The sequence below is a fragment of the Typopeltis vanoorti genome, chromosome 24 (genome assembly GCF_054136105.1).
Source record: "Typopeltis vanoorti isolate ZY-2024b chromosome 24, IOZ_Tvanoo_1.0, whole genome shotgun sequence".
NCBI classification, from domain to species: Eukaryota; Metazoa; Arthropoda; class Arachnida; order Uropygi; family Thelyphonidae; genus Typopeltis; species Typopeltis vanoorti.
The window spans coordinates 5,758,674-5,778,825 of NC_143572.1; the positions used below are offsets into that span (position 1 = coordinate 5,758,674).

Consider the following 20,152-nt stretch of genomic DNA (forward strand, 5'->3'; position numbering starts at 1 on the left):
CTGTGTTTAAGCAACAGGGTGAGATGACGTGGAGGGAGCGGAAATAGCTATGCGCGTGCATGAAATCACAGTGCTGAAGCGAGGACCTGGAAGCTCCCACAACCGAGCAAGCCAAGGTAACTTGACTAGCGTCGGCCTTCGATACACAACGCAAAGCTCAATTATTGCCGCGCAAGCTAAAAACGTCTATTGTCTACAAAAATAAAAGCCTAAATGGAATGCTTATAAATGCATGCATTTATTAACAAATAAATAATACTTCTTTCACAATTAATGAGCAAGCATGGAGAATTCGCCACTGCTCGTTATGCTGTCCTGTTATATGCTTTTCTGGAGACTTCAACTCTGAAGATCAGTCACTCTAGACACATCATCCATTCATCTCATTGGCTGTCTACCCCTTCCTCTTTTTCCCAGAACTTTACTTTCTCTTACTGTTCTGAGAAATCCTCCCTCCATCCTTTCAACGTGTCCAAAGTATTTCAAGGTAAGGTTTCCTTTAACTGTAGGCTTCTTAACACGTTCATTGCCAATCACGCGATGCGAGTTCTCACCAAACGGCCGATCACGCGTTATCGCGTGGACGTCGTTAACTAAATAAAAAAAAAGTTGGCCACCACACGAAATTCCAATTTTCAGCTTGGCAATGAAAGCGTTAAGGAGCCTTAAAGTTCTACTGATCCTTTCTAGCACCAATCCATTTATTTGCCTTTCAGTATATGATTTCTTCAACAGCCTTGTGTGACACCACATCTCTCTAAAGCAGCTATCCTTTTCCTCTCAGACTTCTTTAGGTTCAAAGTTGCTGTTGGGAAAAACAGCTGCATCCAAAATCTTCAACTTTAATCTTCTGGAAACAGATCCATCCTTCCAGATGTTAGACAAATCTCTGACTGTTGTTTTTTAGCCATTCCTAATCTTCTGATGTCTTCTGAACAGCAATTCATTACATTAATAATGGATCCCAGGTGCACTCGTTTTTCAGGAGCTTCCCTGTCTGTATTTTCTTTGAGAACCATAGTCTTTGTCTTGCTAGGATTGGGCTGAAGCTCTCTGTTCTTACTGATCTGGTTAACTTAATCAAGAATTTGCCTTAGTTCTTCCTTGTCATTACAGAGGAATACGGTATCATCAGCATACCTCAGATTACTGATCAATCTACCACCTATCCTAATTCCGAGCTCCCCCGGTGGTATATGATGTCCTCAGCATAGACACTAAACAGGTGAGAAGAAAGTAAACATCCTTGCTTAAACTCCCTTTCTAACTTGAAGCCAATCAGTTAACCCAACACCTGTTCTTACTATGGCTTCTTGCTCACTGCACAAGTTAGCTATCTACTTGATGAGATATGGTGAAGTAAACCCATTCTTTTCATCCCCCCCCCCAGTTTCACATGCTAAACACAGTCAAAAACTTATGAAACACATTACCATCGAGAGTCCAAATTCTTTACACTTTTCAATGATCTGACCTCTGGTGCCTTTATCCAGGGCCGGCGGAAATGAGCATGCGCTGCATGCGGGCGCCCCTATGAAGGGGCGCCACCGCCGCCGGGACAGGGTTCATAAGTTCATTTTTAAGAAACAAAATTGTTATTATAAAAACAAAAAATTCTTAGAATGATCAATATTAAAATAAATAAGGATGGATACACTGAATAAAAATTTTTTTTAAAAAAATTGTATATTGCCGCCTCTTTGATCAGCCGGCTGTTTACAATTTTGCAGCGAGAGCAGGCTAAACTTGCCTGCAGAATGTTGTGTCTACAGCAGTCTGTCTAAAGTGAAACGGTGAACGGTTTTTATGTGCAGAAACGAATTTTCCTACAAAACATTTGTTGCTAGTTAGGTAGTCATATGGTTCGCATCTCAGTAGGTTACTAACAGCAGCGCTGTGCGGACTATTATTTCGTCTCTGTGTCATGTTGTGTAATAATTTCTTTTGGATATAAAATAGAAATGGAATCAAAAATTTAAAAAAAAAAGTTATCCGGTGCACAAAATCGTGCGCGTCATGCTGCGAAAGAAGCAGTTATTAAGAAACAAACTGAGGCTCTTAATAAATTTGTTAAAATAATCTGATACAGATTGTAACCAACTCGATACATCAGAAATCAGAGTTGAAGAACCGTGCGTATCATCCAGTTTGTATGAAAGTACTATTGCAACTATTGAACAAGACGCATGATTTAAGTGAAAAACAGTTAGAGGAAGATTTAGTTGTAGTTGACCACGAAACTAACACATTGTTAGTCTCTGTAAATTTAGAAGATCCAGGTGAACGGAGAAATATTGATGAAAAATTACGAGTTGTTTTAATTGAAATGGAGCCTGTTAAAAACAAAAATATAATATATCCCAGAGATACATATGGTTGTAAATTTGGTGACACATATTATAATAGAAAAATGGAAAACGGAGAGCTCGTGCCAAGAACATGGCTCATTTATTCCGAAACTTTAAATTCTTTTTTTTTTGCTTTTGTTGCAAACTTTTTGCACCTACCGAATCAAGTAGTCTTGTAGAAGGTTATAACGATTGGAGAAATGTAAGTGCTACTTTGCATAGATATCAGACTAGTTTAACTCACATGAAAAATATCGTAAAATGGAAGGAACGTGATAAAAATTTAATAATCAAAACTACTATTGATTACCAGACTCAAAGCATATATGAAATGGAAAAGAAACATTGAACGAGTGTTTTAGAATGCTTGATTGAAATTATAAAATTCCTTGGTAGCCAAAATTTAGCTTTTCGCGGATCATCTGATAAATCATATGAAAGGTATAACGGCAATTTTTTAAAATTAGTCGAATTGTTTGCAAACTTTGATCCCGTTATGGAAAAATCATGTTGAAAGGGCCCTACATCAAAACAATAGAGAACACTATTTGAGTAAAGACAGACAAAATGAAATATTGGAAACTTTAAGTAACGCAATCAGTGATACAATTTTATTATCAATTCGAAAATATAAATAATATTCCATAATTTTAGACTGCACACCTGATGCAAGTAAAACAGAACAAATGACCAGTATTATTCGCTTTGTTTCCTGTGACAATGGAATTGTCAAGATCAGGAAAAACTTTTAACGTTTTGTAGATATATCAGATTCCACAGGACGTGGTTTATGTGCAACAATAATGGAACAACTGGAAAATTGGAACATCCCCATTGAAGACATGCGAGGTCAAGGGTATGACAATGCGGCAAATATGAAAGGGAAAAAAATATGGGCTCCAAAATTTCCTTTTGAACAGAAATCCTCGAGATTTTTATGTGCCATGTGCTGCTAATACTCTAAATTTAATCATTAACGATGCAGCCAAATTGAATGCAGATACAATTAGTTTTTTGCAATTATTCAAGAAAAGTACAATTTCTTTTCATTCTCTTACAAACATTGGGCAATCCTTTTAAAGTTCGTAAAAAATTTAACATTGAAACACCCATCAGAAACGCGATGGGAAAGTAAAATTAATGCAATCCGCCCTCTACGATATCAGTTAAATAGGTGAAATTTACGATGCACTTTTTGAAATTTTAAGTAATGAAATTTTTAATAAAGAAACTCAGCATGAAACAAACATGTGCTAAAATAAAGGACTACAAATTTTTTTGCTCTCTTATAATTTGGCATGATTGAAAAATGGAACATCCTCATTGATGTAAAATAAACACAAGTAAAATGCTTCAAGACAAAAATATGAACATCACACTTGCTTTACAATCTATCGAAAACTTAAAAATATTCTTACAAGAGTATCGATCAGATACAAATTTTAAAGAAGTTTTAAAAAAGCGGCAAAAGAACTGAGTGAAGAGGTGGATGGAGAACAAGAATTTAAAACTGATATGAAATCAGACGACGAAAGAAGATACGACAATTTGACTATGAGCATCATCACGAAACGCCGCAATCGCCAGAAGATAAATTTAGAGTGAATGTGTTTTATACATTTCTAGACGTTGCAATGTGTTCGTTAATAGAACGTTTTGAACAACTAAAAACATATTATGATAATTTCAATTTCTTGTATAGATTACTACAAATTAATAACGAAGATTTACGAAAAAATTGTGACGATTTAGAGATTCTCTTGAAGGAAGGCGACAATAAAGATGAAAATGCAATAGAACTATGACGAGTTATGTGCTTTCCGGGATATTTTTCGGAAGGTTAATTTAGATATTCAAAACCCTTTCGATATTCTTAATTTTATTGTGTCCAATAATTTATCTTTCCCTAACTTTTCGATTGCTTTTAAGAATACTATTAACCTTAGTGTAGCGAGCGGCGAACGTTCCTATTCCAAGTTGAAATTGATTAAAATCTACTTAAGAACAAGTATGTCACAAAAGAAGGCTTGTTAGTTTGGCGTTAATAGCTATTGAAAATGATGTATGTGCGGAATTAGACGTTAAGACCATTATTTCTAATTTTGTGAATATGAAATCAAAAACTCTAAAATTTTATTTAAAAAATTTTCAAGTATATTTATGTAATTTAATTTATTTTCTGTTATTCTGTAAAGATGTTATTTTTTGAATACTTATATTAAATGTTCTAATTAATTCTGGAATCCTTTCTTATTTTCTCATCTATCTTGAGTTTCTTTTATTTTCCTAAAAGATAGTTTCACTTATAAAAATTATTAAAAAAATTTTACAAGTTACTAAGAATTTACTAACTTGTAAAATGAAAGAATTTTTTAAACTTTAGTTCAAATAAATTTTAACTTTAATTAAAATTCATTTTAATTGTGTTAGCGTTTCGAGGCGGTGAAAAGGCTATAATCCCTGTATCATTATATTCAACGATTAAAGTGAAGTGGTTTTGTCAAAATTTTCTTTAACTTTTAAGAATTTTTTGAATATTCGGGTTTTTAACAATTATCCTGCCTAATCAATATCTCCGGTTCGTTACATTTAGCGAACCAGCGTGTGGCTATTCTGTCAAAATTTATTTAAGAATTTTCAAATAATTTAAATTGTTATTATCGTAAAAGAACCACACATGCCCGGATCGTTACAGGGGCGCTTAAATAGAAATTGCAATGCGGGCGCCAAAGACCTTAGCGCCGGTTCTGCCTTTACCCTTTCCTAAACCTGCTTGTTCCTCAGGCATCTCTGCCTCAACTTTGTCTTCAGTCTTATTTAGAATGACCTTTAATAAAATTTTCCTTGCATGAGAGATTAAACTAATAGTTATATAGTTCTTGAAATCCTTCATATCTCCCCTTTGTGTAGTGGTATGAAAACTGACTTTTTCCAGTCTCTAGGCCATGATCCTGTCTCCCATATCCTTATAATCAATCTATAAAATGCTCTTATTCCTCCATCACGTGTAGCCTTAATTAACTCTGCTGGGATTTATGCACCTGGGACCTTATTACTATTAAGATTTTAACTGCTCTTTCAACTTCATGCCTAAATGGAGGAGGTTCCAATTCGAAATTTTCCTAGTGAGAGGGCTCCTCCAAATTTTCTTTATTTTTTCCGTTGTATAGTTCCTCACACTATTCTTTCCATCTGTTTTTTTTTTTTTTTTTTTTTATTTTCAGCTCTTCTGTTAGTACTGCTCCATTCCTGTCTTTGATGACATTCAGTTTGGGCTTAAACTTGTGCTTTAGGTCACAAACTGAACGAAACATCCTTTTATACTTATGCCTCCTCATCTGGAATTTTATCTTTTCACATTTATTAGTATAAAACTTTTCCTTGTCCTGCCTAATGGCTTTTCTGACTTCTCTATGTAACTTATATTCTTCAGTCCCTGTGTATCTTTGTTTCTCGATTAGATCCCTTGTTAATTTCCATGGGTATCTTGGTCTTCTTACTGGGCTGAGATAATTCATGGCTGCATCCTATATTTATACCTGGAATCCTTCCCAAAGCATTTCTGATGAGTTCCCCTCAGTAGTCTCAAAAAAAAAAAAAAAAAAAAAAACATAATTAGTTAACAATCATTGGTTCAGTAATGAAGTAATATCGATACTAATCATTGTCCGAACTTTTTAAAATGTTGTCGTTTAATATACTTTTTAGGCGAACAGAATTTTTACCAAAGAGTAAGAATTATTTGTAGAAGTCGGCTAGTAATTTAGACAGATGTTTAGCAAGTTTGTGTGTAGGACTGTATATAAAGGAAAACCTCGCTTATCGCTATTAATTAATCCATCAAATTGATGGATTAATTGATGGCATCAATTAATGCGCGCTAAGCAAAATCGCGTTAAGCGAATACAATGAACAGTAGGAATAATTATAATTCATCCGTCAGTGTAAATTTGGAAAAAAATTACAGTATAAGCTATATTAGAGGATAAAATCAAAGTTAATAAAAATCAATTGCTTAAATTTTTATTTAATGTCAACATTTGGTTGAGCTACTTTTTTACAAAAAAATTAAGTAAAGAGGTTTGAATCGTGCTCCATATTTTCATCTTGTCATGCAATTTGCGATAGCTGGCGATCGCTTTATCAAGATTTCGGCGGACTTCGAAGCTTCGTTCCATATCATTCTCTTGTTCGTACTCCTTATCTTCTTCATATGCAAGCTGTTCTTCTAGTTGAAGGAGATCATTCTCGCTTAACTCTTCTGAATGGATATCGAGCAAGTTTCTCACATCTTCATTATCCAGTTCATTAAATCCAAGTTCTTTTCCAATTGTTTCCAATCAGCACAATTGGATTTTGCGCACGATAAACTAACAGGCTTGAGTTTAAGGTTGCCTTCTTCATCGCATCCTAATAAAAGCGTAAGGCGATGTTTAGATACTTTGTATCCTGGTTGAGATGCTTCAGTTTTAGCTAGGAAAGTTTTTGTTGGCATACGCTTCCAAAAGAGACCGGTTTCGTCGAAGTTGAATACTTTCCGATCTTCATAATCACCCTCCTGAATTCTGCTTTGCAATTCTTCAGGAAACTTGGCTGCAGATCTTTATAAGCAGTAACAGATTGCCCAGTTATTCTTACGCTATGCAGTCCAGTTCGATTTTTAAGACGGTCAAACCATCCTAAACCCGCAGTAAAGCTTTTACATTCCTCTTGAAATTTGGTCTCTTTCTCTGAGTTAAAAAAAAATTGAGAGCTTTTGCCTGAATATTCCCTGTACTAAGAGGTATTCTTTTTTGGTCCTCAATCCATAGTGATAGAAGACGCTCCATCTCAATCATTAAATGGCTTCTATTTCGGGTAATCTGCATGCTTAAAGAACCAATAGCAACTTTCCTTGTTATTTTTATTTGCTCTTATTTAACATAGTCCAAACTGTAGACTCCCTGTATCCCAGGTCTCGCACAATCATTGTGTATTACTAGCGTCACTTTCATAACTCTTAATGACTTCCAGCTTTTCCGCAAAATTTTCGCGTAACGTAAAAAAATCGCGTTAACTGATTAATTACTCTCTTAAAGCGGAAAATATAATTTCTTTCAATCTCGCATATCGAATTTACGTTAAGTGAGGTTTTCGTATACTATTCACAGTCAGGAATAGGAGTGTTTCTTGTTTCTGAATTTTCGGTGATCCATATATTCTGGTGTTTTTATGGCTTGAGTTTGTTAACAGTTTCTTTTGGCCAGGAAAGGACCTCAGTAATTTACGAACCTTATGGATAGTACAGGAAAACCTCATTTAACGTGAATTCGATATGCGCGATTGAATGAAAGGATACTATTTTCCGCTTTAAGCGAGTAATTTATCAGTTAACGCGATCTTTTCCCATGGATGACGTGAGGAACTTGAGGATTTTTCTCAGGCATAGCCAAGTTAGCCGGTCTTGGGTGTGGGCAGTAAGGTTTTTTCCGCCAGTTTATCTGCCGTTTTTCATCCCGCAAGCAGGCAAACCGGCCCCATGAACATACGCTACTACAGTTAAAAATATATATCCCCCCAGCGGCAGACTAGGCGACAGGTCGGTTGGGAGTGGTACTAACAAGAAGTCGCATCTAAGTAACACGCAGACCCTGCATAGGAAGCGGGAATAACGCGTAGTGAAAGAAGAAGATTCTTTTGTGAGTTAGTAGAATCATAATCTATGATTTGGTGTGTAGACCGATCTTGTAATAGAATGTGCATTTTGTTTTAATATTCAGTTTTCATTCATTATCACACTTGCACTACCATTGTCCGTTTTAGTTATCGCAATATTATTACTGTATAGTAATAATATTGTGATAACTAAAACGTTTAGAGTATTAGGTTAACACGTTAACTACATCTAAAGGACTGTTATTGAATGAAATGAAATGTGAGTTAGAACGGTTAAAATATCACACAGTTCTTTGCATCGCCTAATACACAAAATTACAGCAAAACTGTTAACATCACATAAATTCAGGGAGCATCCGAAAATATTAGTAAGGAGTGCTTAATAAATATCAGCTCCTCACCACATTTCAACCAGATATATCAAATCGACAACTTTCATCCATTCACCTAAGGAAGTTTCTCTTTTATCACATCTAGGAGTGTATGAAGTGCCCTGTGTTTGTACCTAGCTTGCTATAGACAGATAGGAAGAACTATTGACATCCGACTCAGAGAACATAAAAAATACATCCAGACTATCGTTACAGCAAGTCTGGACTACTAACCAAGCCTCGGTAATCACTTCACACAGGATCAAATTGAAGAAAACAAAAGTGCTACACGGAATAAGTCAGAGAGACTTTTTGGAATCTGCAGCATCTTTAAAACATTCCCCAAACCTCGACAATTATGGCTGTGTCTTACCAAAAATCTTGGAAACAGTCATTTTAAGATCAAATTAATATTTCTGTAGTTTTTTCTCTCTTTATCCAATAATACTTGGCGCCAATTAGAACTTTAGTTCATTGTGTTTTCCATTGCAGTCTTTTAAACTAGGCCTGTTGTTAACTAAATTGTTGCTGTTCGAGTACTGTGAGAAACTGTTTTTTGTGCTCTGAAGATGCTAGATATAGTATAAGCAAATAAGTTAAATATATATTAATTATTTTTCTTATTATTCTTGTGTTGCGAATTAATACCGTTAATGTCCACCTAAAATATTGGCAACTTGTATACTTTATTACATAAATGTTCAGTGGGCTAGGGTTTAGATAATCCCCTCAATCAAACGTTAAACTTTTTTCCCTTCCGGATGAATAGTGCTGTCAAATCTTCCTGATGCAGATATACGGCTATGTGATGAACTGATTCTCTTCCGGGATCTGGCTGTCTCCTGTGTTACACAAAAATTGTGACGGGAACCGGCCTGCTGACTTGCCAGTTGCGTGTTTTCAACAGCCCGTGACAATACTTATTCACCTGCTTGGCGTAAGTATATGTATGGCTTACGTCCAATTGATGGAGTTTGGAAACTGGCCACCATTCCCTACATTGGCCGTGCCGCGTAGAAGCAAATTCATTAATACGAATTACAAGCAGGCACATTTTGACGTATACCTAACACGTGTTATTTTATGTCGTTATTTATTTTATTTCTCTTTTAAATCCTTGGTAGTTTGCGTTATTTCGCACTAGATTATTCATTTCCTTCGTTATCAATCGCATCTTGCTTGGAAAAGTGCTGCTTAAACGAAGGGTGCGATTTTTTTTTTTTTAATGCAATTTCTCTCCGCGATATAAGGTGCTTTCTTAACGAGTTCATCTCATGAACCCGTTACAGAGAGTGGGAAGTTATATTTGGTCAGCATGGCCGCGCAGTCTTACTGCAGGACAGGTAGGAAAATTGTCAGACTTTTATTTCTTGAATAAATATCAAGAAAATACGTTTTGTGATGCCAGCGTTCGCTCTACTTATTCTTTCTTACTAATTAGATGGTTTAATTGATCCGTTGAGTTCTGAGTGTGGTAATAAACGACTGAATTGGCGAATTCCCCCACCCTACACAACTTTAGGAAGCAAAGGATGTTTCGCATATAGTACCAGCTCATATTTAAAGTTAATTTCATTCAAATTTCTTCATAATTTCTCTCTTAAACAGTTTGTTTCTCTTGAGAGTGTAAAATATAATATACTGTATGCATGAGTAAATAAATTTCTTGTGAGTAAAAAAAAAAAAATCAAAGATCTCTGTTAAGCATATCTAAAAGAATAACAATTAGAGTTATGCATGTGGTTGCTATACTTATTATATAATAACTTGTATAACGCCTCCAACTGCTTATCTGCCGGCCTGGTTGGCCAAGTGGTTAGCATATCCTCTCTAGCCAATAGGCTGTGGGTTCAAATCCCACCAGGGATTCGAACTCTGCTACTCTAACCTGTGTCTTGGTGCAGTATACCGTATTTATGCGTATATCTCGCACTGATTTTACTTTATGAAAAAAGAAATTAAAACATTTCGCATATATATCTCGCACAAGAAAATGTGTAAAACTTGAAGAAATAGATAGTGAATGTTGTTATAGTAGTTGCAGATATTTTGAAATTCGATTAAAGAAAATCAGCATATCAACTCAACAATCGTCGGCTTGTCTTAATAACGCACCAATCATATGCACCTCTCCATAGCTGCGCTATCCCTACCTTTCCTGTCCGTTTCGCCCTCAGCTTTCATTTCTCATTAGTCATTCACTAATTTGAATCTTTAGCGACTAATTGTCGCTAAAGATGCAAATATATCGCGTAAATAACGTTAATAATTAAAATGTGAATACATTCAGTTTATAAATAATGTGCGCAGTTATAAATTATAATGAATACTGAGGATATAATTATAAACGGGAATTTATTTATTTATTATTTTTTTTTTTTTGTAAAACTTTAGTTTCCGAAAATTCCCGCTTTTTTTCGCACACCACGAATTTTTAACTTTAATTCCGGGGGGGGGGGGGTACGAGTTATATTCGAGTAAAAGCGTTAATCTTGTCTTTGCGCCATAAAAAAAAACAAGAATAAATAACCAACAGCTTTTTCTTAGATATGCTTGCCCAGAGTTTTTTAAATTTCTTTTTGAGATTTTTCATATCTGCAAGATGAGTCTTGGCTCCAGCAGGTATTTGCATAATAATAATAAAATTTACCATTAAAAATATAAGTGCTTTTAAAGCACTGATCTTTTTTAAGCAACTCTTGTAGCATTTGACTGATAAAAATAATAAATGATTGAAAATCAGTTTGTAATTATTTTATTATATACCTGGTATGCATCACACTAATTTTTATGTAAATCCGACCCACAAAATATACATATAGTATATTTCCTGGGTGGGATTCGTAAATGAGATTCATGGGGTAAAGTTAGATCAATGTTTCTCAAACTTCAGATACCTGTGTACCCCCTTCTTAAATTTTCATTATTGCCAAGTACCCTCTTATCAAAATAATAATAATAAATAAAATAAAAAATCATATTTCATTGTAAATATGTATTTTATTTGAATTTAGATGTACATGTAAACAAAAAAATATGATTTATTTTTAATAGAACAAAATTTATAAAGATACTATAAATTTTTACTTAATTTAAATAATTTATCATCAATAAGAGGAGTGAAATTGCTTATGGTGGGATAAAATGCAGCAAAATTTGGCTCTATAGTTGTTAATTTCAATCTCAGATATGGTTCATCTTCTTCGTCTTAATATCTGCAAGGGCTGAAAATACAACTTTGCACAGATATGAACTTGGAAATGAAAAAAAAAAAAAAAAATGAACCTTAGAACTTTATCTGTTAATTAAGGAAATTCATTCTGTATTTGTAGCCAAAATGATGATGATGATAACGTATTCTCATTGTATTCATTTTTTAGAAAACCATCAGAAGCTAGTTCTAAAAGTTGTTGTTCTTCTATTGGCGACAGACCCTTTGGCATAGATATGTTGATATTGAAAGGGTATCTTATCCACTCAATATTAATTTCCAATTCAGGGAAATACTTTTCTATATTCATTTGTAAATGCTACAGCATGATAATAATTTTCACATCATCAACTTGTTCATTTGAACTTGCGACCAATTCATGAAGAGATGGAAACGCATCAAATTCTCCATTACCAACCTGCTTTTGCCATAACTTCAGCTTTGCCAATGTGACATTCTCTTTATCTTGGACATGAAATATAGAAATTTTCTTCCCTTGTAAAGACAAATTAAGATTATTTAATACAGTAAATATATCTGCCAGGTATGCTAATTGACCGAGCCATTTCCAATTATGTAAATATTTTTTTCAATTCAAAATTTTAATTAAGAAAAACTTGCAGTTCATTTTAAAGTTCAAATAAACAAGTAAGGACTTTTCCACAAGAAAGCCAGTGAACATCGGTACGAAAAAGAAGTGTATGATTACTTCCCATTTCTTCGCAAAGTTGAGAGAAAAGTCTGTCATTTAGAGGAACAGTTTTTAATATAATTTATGATTTTTACAGCTTCCTCCAGAACTTTTCTTAGGTCTGTAGATATCATATGTGTAGCCAAAGCCTACTGTGTATGAAGCAGTGTGTTGACTTTGCATCTTGTGTAACAGTTTGAATCCTTGGAACAAGCCCTTTATTAGATCTGACCATGGATTTCTCTCCGTCCGTGCTTATTCCAACACAACTTTTCCAATCAAGCTTATTTTGATGCATAAATGTATTTATACCGTTGAATATTTCTTCTCTTGTTGTATGTTCTGCCGAGGGTTAGCAAAATAAAAGGTGGTCATGAAGTTTTTGATTTTTTTCGTACCTAACTAGATTTCCAAAATTTGTAATGTCAGTGGCTTCATCGACCTGCAAACTATAATAACTCTTACATATATCGGATAACAATGTTTGTTTTATGTTTTCTCCCATTTCTGTGATTCTTTGTACTATTTCAAAGGTAAATCTGATCAAAAGACCTTTTTTGCATTATCCCCGACCATAATTTTTGCTATTATTTTTGATGGAGGCTTAATCAAAGTTTCACTATTATTTCTGCTGCACCATTTTTTTTTTTTTTTTTCTATTAATATCGATACATGATACGAAGCTTCTAAAGCCTTGACCTCTGCTATATTGCAATCTCATATTATAAATCGATTCTTAACCAATGATCCATACTTAAGAATTTGAAGCTAAAAAATTTATAGTATTTATTATAGGTATTATAACTTCCGTACATTATTAAAACAATTATATCACTTAAAAGTAGTACAAACCTATTAATCGTTTTTTTAACTAACAACAAATTTGTAATATGATCAAATAATGTATCATACCGCGCGGTTAGCCTAGTGGCTTTGCGCTTCGCAACCATATGCCTGGGGAAGGAGTGTCCCAGGTTTGATTCCTGTTGTTGACGTGAGGAATTTGAGGATCTTCCACAGGCATAGCCAAGTTAGCCGGTCTTGGGCGCGGTCAGTAGGGTTTTTCCGCCAGTTTATCTGCCGTTTTTCATCCCGCAAACAGGCAAACCGGCCCCATGAACATACGCCTCTACAGTCAAAAATATATCCCCCCCCCAGCGGCAGACCAGGCGACGGGTCGGTTGGGAGTAGTACTAACAAGAAGTCGCATCTAAAGTAACACGCGGACCCTGCATGGGAAGCGGGAATAACGCGTAGCAGAAGAAGAAGATCAAATAATGTATCATATTGATTAATATCTCCTTAACTGTCTTAATTACATCTACTAATGATTCATATACACTGCTCAAAACAATTAGTGGTATTTTAGTTTCTGTCGGATAATTATAAATTTCTGCAAATAATTATAACTATTAGATACTTTGATGAAAAGCCAAACGGCTATTTTTTTCTGGCGAGGTTGGTATAAGTTAAGGAGATAAAAATCCCTTATTGTTATTCAGCCAGTAAGCGAAACTAAGATCGAACACTACGATCTGTAACGTTTCATGCCGACGAACTGTCAGCGTATCCAAGCGTAAGTGACCACTTGGTAGTACCACACCACGGCAACTCGTTGCAAAGGTGAAGCAAGCTTCCTCACTGTTCTTGATATTTTCTCATAATGTAAAACACAGCTCTTAAGAGATGTAGTACTGTTTTACATTATGAGGAGAGGTCACTACCCAGACCGGTTTCAACCTTTTTTGAGGTCTCATCAGTGAGTAGCTAGACTCACTGATGAGTCTAGCTACTGAACTTTGATATTAACTAGGTCTAGCTACTCACTGATGAGACCTCAAAAAAGGTTGAAACCGGTCTGGGTAGTGACCTCTCCTCATAATGTAAAACAGTACTACATCTCTTAAGAGCTGTGTTTTACATTATGAGAAAATATCAAGAACAGTGAGGAAGCTTGCTTCACCTTTGCAACGAGTTGCCGTTGTGTGGTACTACCAAGTGGTCACTTACGCTTGGATACGCTGACAGTTCGTCGGCATGAAACGTTACAGATCGTAGTGTTCGATCTTAGTTTCGCTTACTGGCTGAATAACAATAAGGGATTTTTATCTCCTTAACTTATTAGATACTTTATACATTAATAAATATATCTTACTTATGGATAGGTGTAATTGATGAGATATTGTTTAAATAATCGTTATTTATTAGAAATTGTGTTACATTTGTAAATTATTTTTATAATTTGCCATGAGTTGCCTTGGTGTTGCACCACCTTAGCTCAGTCCTGAAGATACTTTCAGGTGCAAAGTTTGTTTGCTCACACTTGGATAAAGGATTAAACTAAACTTATTATAGACTAACCAAGTGAAAAATAAACTCTCAATATTTTTATAAACTTGATAATTTAAAAGAAAACCAAAATATCCCCTAATGGTTTTGAGCAGTATAATTACTTTTTTATCAGTCGCTATCTTACACTCTTCGCGGTCTTGCAGGCTCACAATGTGTGTTCAATATTTCACTGGTTTTCTAACTAGCTTCATCAGAGCACAATTATAACTGTGATAAGCACACAGCACTAAACTACGTAATTGAGGAAAACAGTTTAAATTGTAATTGACAACAGAACTAATATGTCCATGCCACTTTCAAACATATCATTCAACTAGCTACCTTCATACATTTTGCTAAAGATCAACTGCTTGGCCTACTTAGGACAGACTGGTGGATCAGTTAACATCTGCCTTGAAGAACACAAAATTTCAATCCGTAATCATCTGTGTTGCAAGTCAGGATTGGCAGACCATGCTCTGCATACTATTTCACATAGAATCATTTGAAGGAAAACATCATTCCTTCATATGATTCTTTATTACATCTTAATACTTCATCTTTATTACATCATCTTCTTTGAGTGCCATCTCCTATCGGAGGTCAGCGACCACCTTGGCAAATTCTGAGCAGTCTGTCAGAGTTCATGCCAGTCCACTATCTGATGTTTGCGAGCCAAGATTTTCTTCATCTTCCTTGTCCTCTTCTTCCATTTATCTTCCCTTTTATAATCAATTGAAGTATCTTATATTTTTCATTACGAAGTAGGTGACCAAGATATGCAGTTTTCCTTCTTTTTATGGTATTTAAAAGTTCACGTGATTTCTCCATTTGTTCCAATACTTCCTGATTGGACATTTTTGCTGTCCATGGGATTTTTAACATTCGTCTGTATAACCACATCTCAAATGCTTCTTTTTATTGATGTTGTCTTCGAGGTCGAAGTTTCTGCACTGTACAGCAGTACAACCATACATAGCATTTAACCATGCGTACTCTAAGCTCTAAATTTAAACTGCAGTTACACAGTGTTGATTTCATCAAGAGAAAATTTTTTCTGCCATTTCAGTTCTTTTATTTCCATTTCTGGATTGCAATCTTCATTTAACCAGCATCTGAGATATTTAAACTTTGCCACTCTTTTCATTTGTTTTCCATTTAAAGAAAGTGCTGAATTAAGAATTAGTTTCTTTCTTATGACCATGAATTTAGTTTTGGTGATATTTATTTTTAATCCCATTTTTTCACTCTCTTCATTCACTAGTTCCAGAAGATTTTGAAGATCCTGAATATTGTCAGCCAGGAGAGCTGTGTCATCAGCATATCGGATGTTACTGATGATTTCACCATTTACATCAATTCCTTCCTCTCTTCCTTTTAAGATTTTTTGAAATATGGCTTCTGAGTATATGTTAAAAAGAAGAGGTGACAGCACACATCCTTGCCTTACTCCTCATTTGATGTTAATGGAGTCTGTAATAATGTCATCAACTTGAACAGATGCCTTTTGGTTCCAATATAAGTTTTCAATGATTCTGATGTCTTTACCATCTAATCCAATTCTTTTTAATAGTGTAATCATTCTAGCATGTTGGACTTTGTCAAATGCTTTCTCAAAGTCAATGAAGCAAATGAATATTTCCTTGTTTTGGTCAATACATTTTTGGAATAAGATCTGAGAACAGAAAAGAGCCTCTCTTGTTTCCAAACCATTTCTAAAGCAGAATTGGGTATCACTGATGGTGTCTTCACATTTTTTGTATATTCTTTTTTGAATTACTTCCAGAAACATTTTGAGAATGTGATCATTAGGCCGATCATTCTATAGTCATTACAAGTTTTTGCATTTTTTAGGTAGCATGATGAAAATTGACTGTAACCAGTCTTGAGGGATTATGCCTGTATAGTAGATCTTATTACATAGCTTTACTAATAAATTAATGTTGTTACCTTCTAATAACTTTACTATTTATGCTGGTGTCCTATACCAGCCTAAAGCTTTACCATTTTTAGCTGAGTTTAGTGCACATTCTACCTCTTTATTACATAGAAGTCGTTATAGGTCTGAGACTATTTTAGAATCAGCATCAGCTATGGAGCACTCTCTCCCAACCTCAACAAGGATGGTTGCATTAAATTACCAAAGACCTGGGAGACTGTCATTTTAAAACCTGAAAGCCTGACTTCTCTAAATTAACTTTGTGGTTATCTGACACACAGACAGTGCCATGCAAGGACATTAGTTCTGTTGTCAGTTACAATTTAAATTGTTTTCCCTCAATTACGTTGTTTAGTGCTATGTGCCTATCACAGTTATAATTGTGCACTGATTACGCTGGACAGAAAACCAGCAAAACATTGGATTTTTTAATATATTTTCTCCTCTCCTGATGTTGTTTATACTGTGAAACATTATTATGAATGTTAGCTACCAGCTAACATTGAAGGGGCATCCATGGAAGGTGCCACTTCCATGGAAGCTTCAAATCTTCTGAAAGATTTGAAGCTTCTAGTGTAACATTTTTACTCATTTTATGTGTTTTTGTATTATTACAGTATATATTGTATCCCAGATGACATCTATGCTACAAAGACAAAATACTAAAACCCCAAGTCCTAAACACATGTAGTTTACTGTCAACTGATTTTGATTCAGATAATTTTCCAATTTATTAAGTGAAATAAGAAAAAGAAGCCTTGAAATTTAAAAATGATAAAACTGCAAATTCTGTTGCATATTTCATGGTTTAGCAAAAGATAGTGACTAGTTGCATTTTAGCACCTTAGCAAAGATTTTGTACTGCTCATAAAAAAAAAAAAGTGCAAGGCCACCAGGTTATCAGGAAAGATTTTGTTTCATATTCCATGTAGGATGCAGAGAACCTTTATAAGGGTTTTCCATGTGAAGGTAAGTTAGCTGATCTCATACAGAGCAGGGCATTTTCTTCTGCAAACACTAAGGATTTTTATTTCCTAAACTGGCAAGCCAACTAGAATATACAGAGTTAGCAGATGCCTTACAATCTTAGTTGGTTTCACCATAATTCTGCATACAACCTAAGTAACTCAAGTAATTGTTCTTCTGAACTGCAGCATTGCACAAGTTATCCATTTCCTTAGACATATTACTTATAGTCTAGTTGGGTAAATAACTTCTCAGTTATTGTTCATCTATTTTAAGAGGATTTAAAACTATTCAATTTTTACATAGAAACAATTGTTTTCATCTATCCAAATTACAGTTTGTGTTGCAAAATAACAATTCCTTGTTTCTATTTACAAAAAAAAAAAAATTCCAATGTTAAAAAAAAAAAATTCTGTATTGAGTAACAAAAAGCATTTTATCAGATTTACTCATTTCTTTGTTTCATTTATGATTACTTGTATTCACCTCCTATACATACATTTGTGCATTTCTTACATTACAGGAAGAATTGGAAACACTTCGCATTCGAGTGGAAAAGCTTGAGCATGAACGTAATGAACTGAAGCATACTAACGATAAACTAGAGGCCAAGGTATGTAAACTAGAAGCCATTTTTAAGTATTTATGATAGTTGAATGCAGTAGTCACAGTGTTACATATTAGTTATAAAATTATTATGAATGAAGGAGTTTTAAAATTTAAAAAAAAAATTATTTTTTTAAGGGTGTCATGCTATGCAAACTGATAAATAAATTAAGAGGCTTGATCCACAGGTTCTTCATGATATACATCAGTCAAAATAGAATCTTGAATGTTCATTAATCATGACTGTATTATTTTTAAATAGCACGTTTGGTTTTATTTCATGGAAGATTTTAACAGCATTTCTTAAACATGCATTATGAAGTACTATGCCACATTTTTCCCTTTATAAACTGAAGTTTTATGGCATTTCATTAATAAATGGTAAAATGCATACTTCTAAATCACAGGTTTCCAACATATTTCAAATTATTCTTCCTAATGAAGTTGTATTAGTTCATCAGTTGTCAATTTCCTGATATGTACCCTCAAGAAATGTTCAGATTGTATTAGTTTTCATTTCTTTCTTTAGTGTGTGTGTATATATATATATATATATATATATATATATATATATATATATATATATATATATATATATATGATTAGTACTATTAACTCGGGGTTGGGATATGTTCATTTATCTAAATTAACTGACTTAAAACCCGAGAATTATAACACAATGACATTTATTTGAAAAAACGCAACATGTTTCGTCAAGAATGACTTCATCAGGCGATAAGAACATAGAAAGATATTAAAAGACACTGAAATTAACATTGACACACTCTAAAGTTATAAAGCCATAATATTCGACTGTAAATTACAGTTATTATGAGCTTGAACTACAGTCCGAGTTAAAGTTCTATTGTTGTACACCTGTGTGTGTGTTGAATCATGCGATCTCCAGTGTCTAATAGTAGAGTTGAAAGAGTCAGGCAAATTATAGCTAAGATTTTTATTCATGTGAAGAGGGTCCAAGGTGATTTCCTTTGACTCGACAATGCGGCGCTCTACCTCATCATGGCAGATGTGTAGGTTTGAAGTTGATGTCCAATTTATTTCATGTTGGTGGCTTTCGTTGTTCGTGTTTATTGAAAGCAGGACATGGCTTGACAGAGCAGTTGCTCTGGTTCTTTTATAAGCAATGTCGCGTTGGTGCTCTTTGAGACGTAGTAAGATAGATTTCTCTGTCTGTCCATAGTAAGGCTTTCCGCATTCACAAGTGACCTTGTATACACCTGGGAATTGTAGAAGGTTGTGAGGTTGTTTATAGTTGTTGAAGCGTGATCTTATTTTTGGCATAGTCGAGAAGCACGTTTTTATGTTAAACTTCTTTAGAATTCTACTCAGCTTTTTGGATATTGTGCTGATATATGGCAAGACGATATGACCTTTGGAGTCGTCCTGTGTCTCTACGTTGATGGTGGGATAATTGGTTGTTAATATTTTTTAGAGAGTAGCCATTGTTTTTAAAGGTCCATTTAAGATGTTGTAGTTTTTTTTTCAGTTCTTCTTCATCCGACAGTACAGATCTTGCACAATTCGCTAGAGTTGATATAATACCCAACTTTTGCGCTGGATGGTGATGGGATGATGCATGCAAATATCTGTCTGTATGAGTTGGCTTTCTAAATATAGAGACTTTAATTGATTCAGGCATCTTGGTGAATTTAACATCTAGGAAACAGATGGAACTATTTTCTTCAATCTCCATAGTCAATTTTATATCTTGATGGTGGTTGTTTAAGTGGTCGAAAAACTTGTGAAGATTCTCAGTGCCATGCTCCCATATGAGGAATATATCGTCCACATATCTAAGCCAAATTTTCGGTTTTAAAGTAAAAGAGGAAATCGCTTTTTGTTCAGAGTCCTCGAAAAAAATGTTGGCTAACACAGGAGAGAGGGGGCTTCCCATAGCTAATCCTTTGACCTGTTTGTATAGTTTACCTTCGAATTCAAAATAGCCAGAGTTTACACAGTGAGATAACAGAGAGAACATTTTATTTGAAATCTTGTTTTTTAAAATATGGAGAA

General features: G+C 34.4%; 1 protein-coding gene across 1 annotated transcript in view; it reads left to right on the top strand.

Annotated features, from left to right (window-relative positions):
* The window catches only part of Mhcl (Myosin heavy chain-like), a 719,798-nt gene that overhangs the window by 376,041 nt on the left and 323,605 nt on the right, over positions 1–20,152 (top strand). The window contains exon 20 of the mRNA XM_090414205.1: positions 18,036–18,125. Coding sequence (XP_090270331.1) covers positions 18,036–18,125 — 90 coding nt within the window. The remainder of the gene's footprint in view (positions 1–18,035; positions 18,126–20,152) is intronic.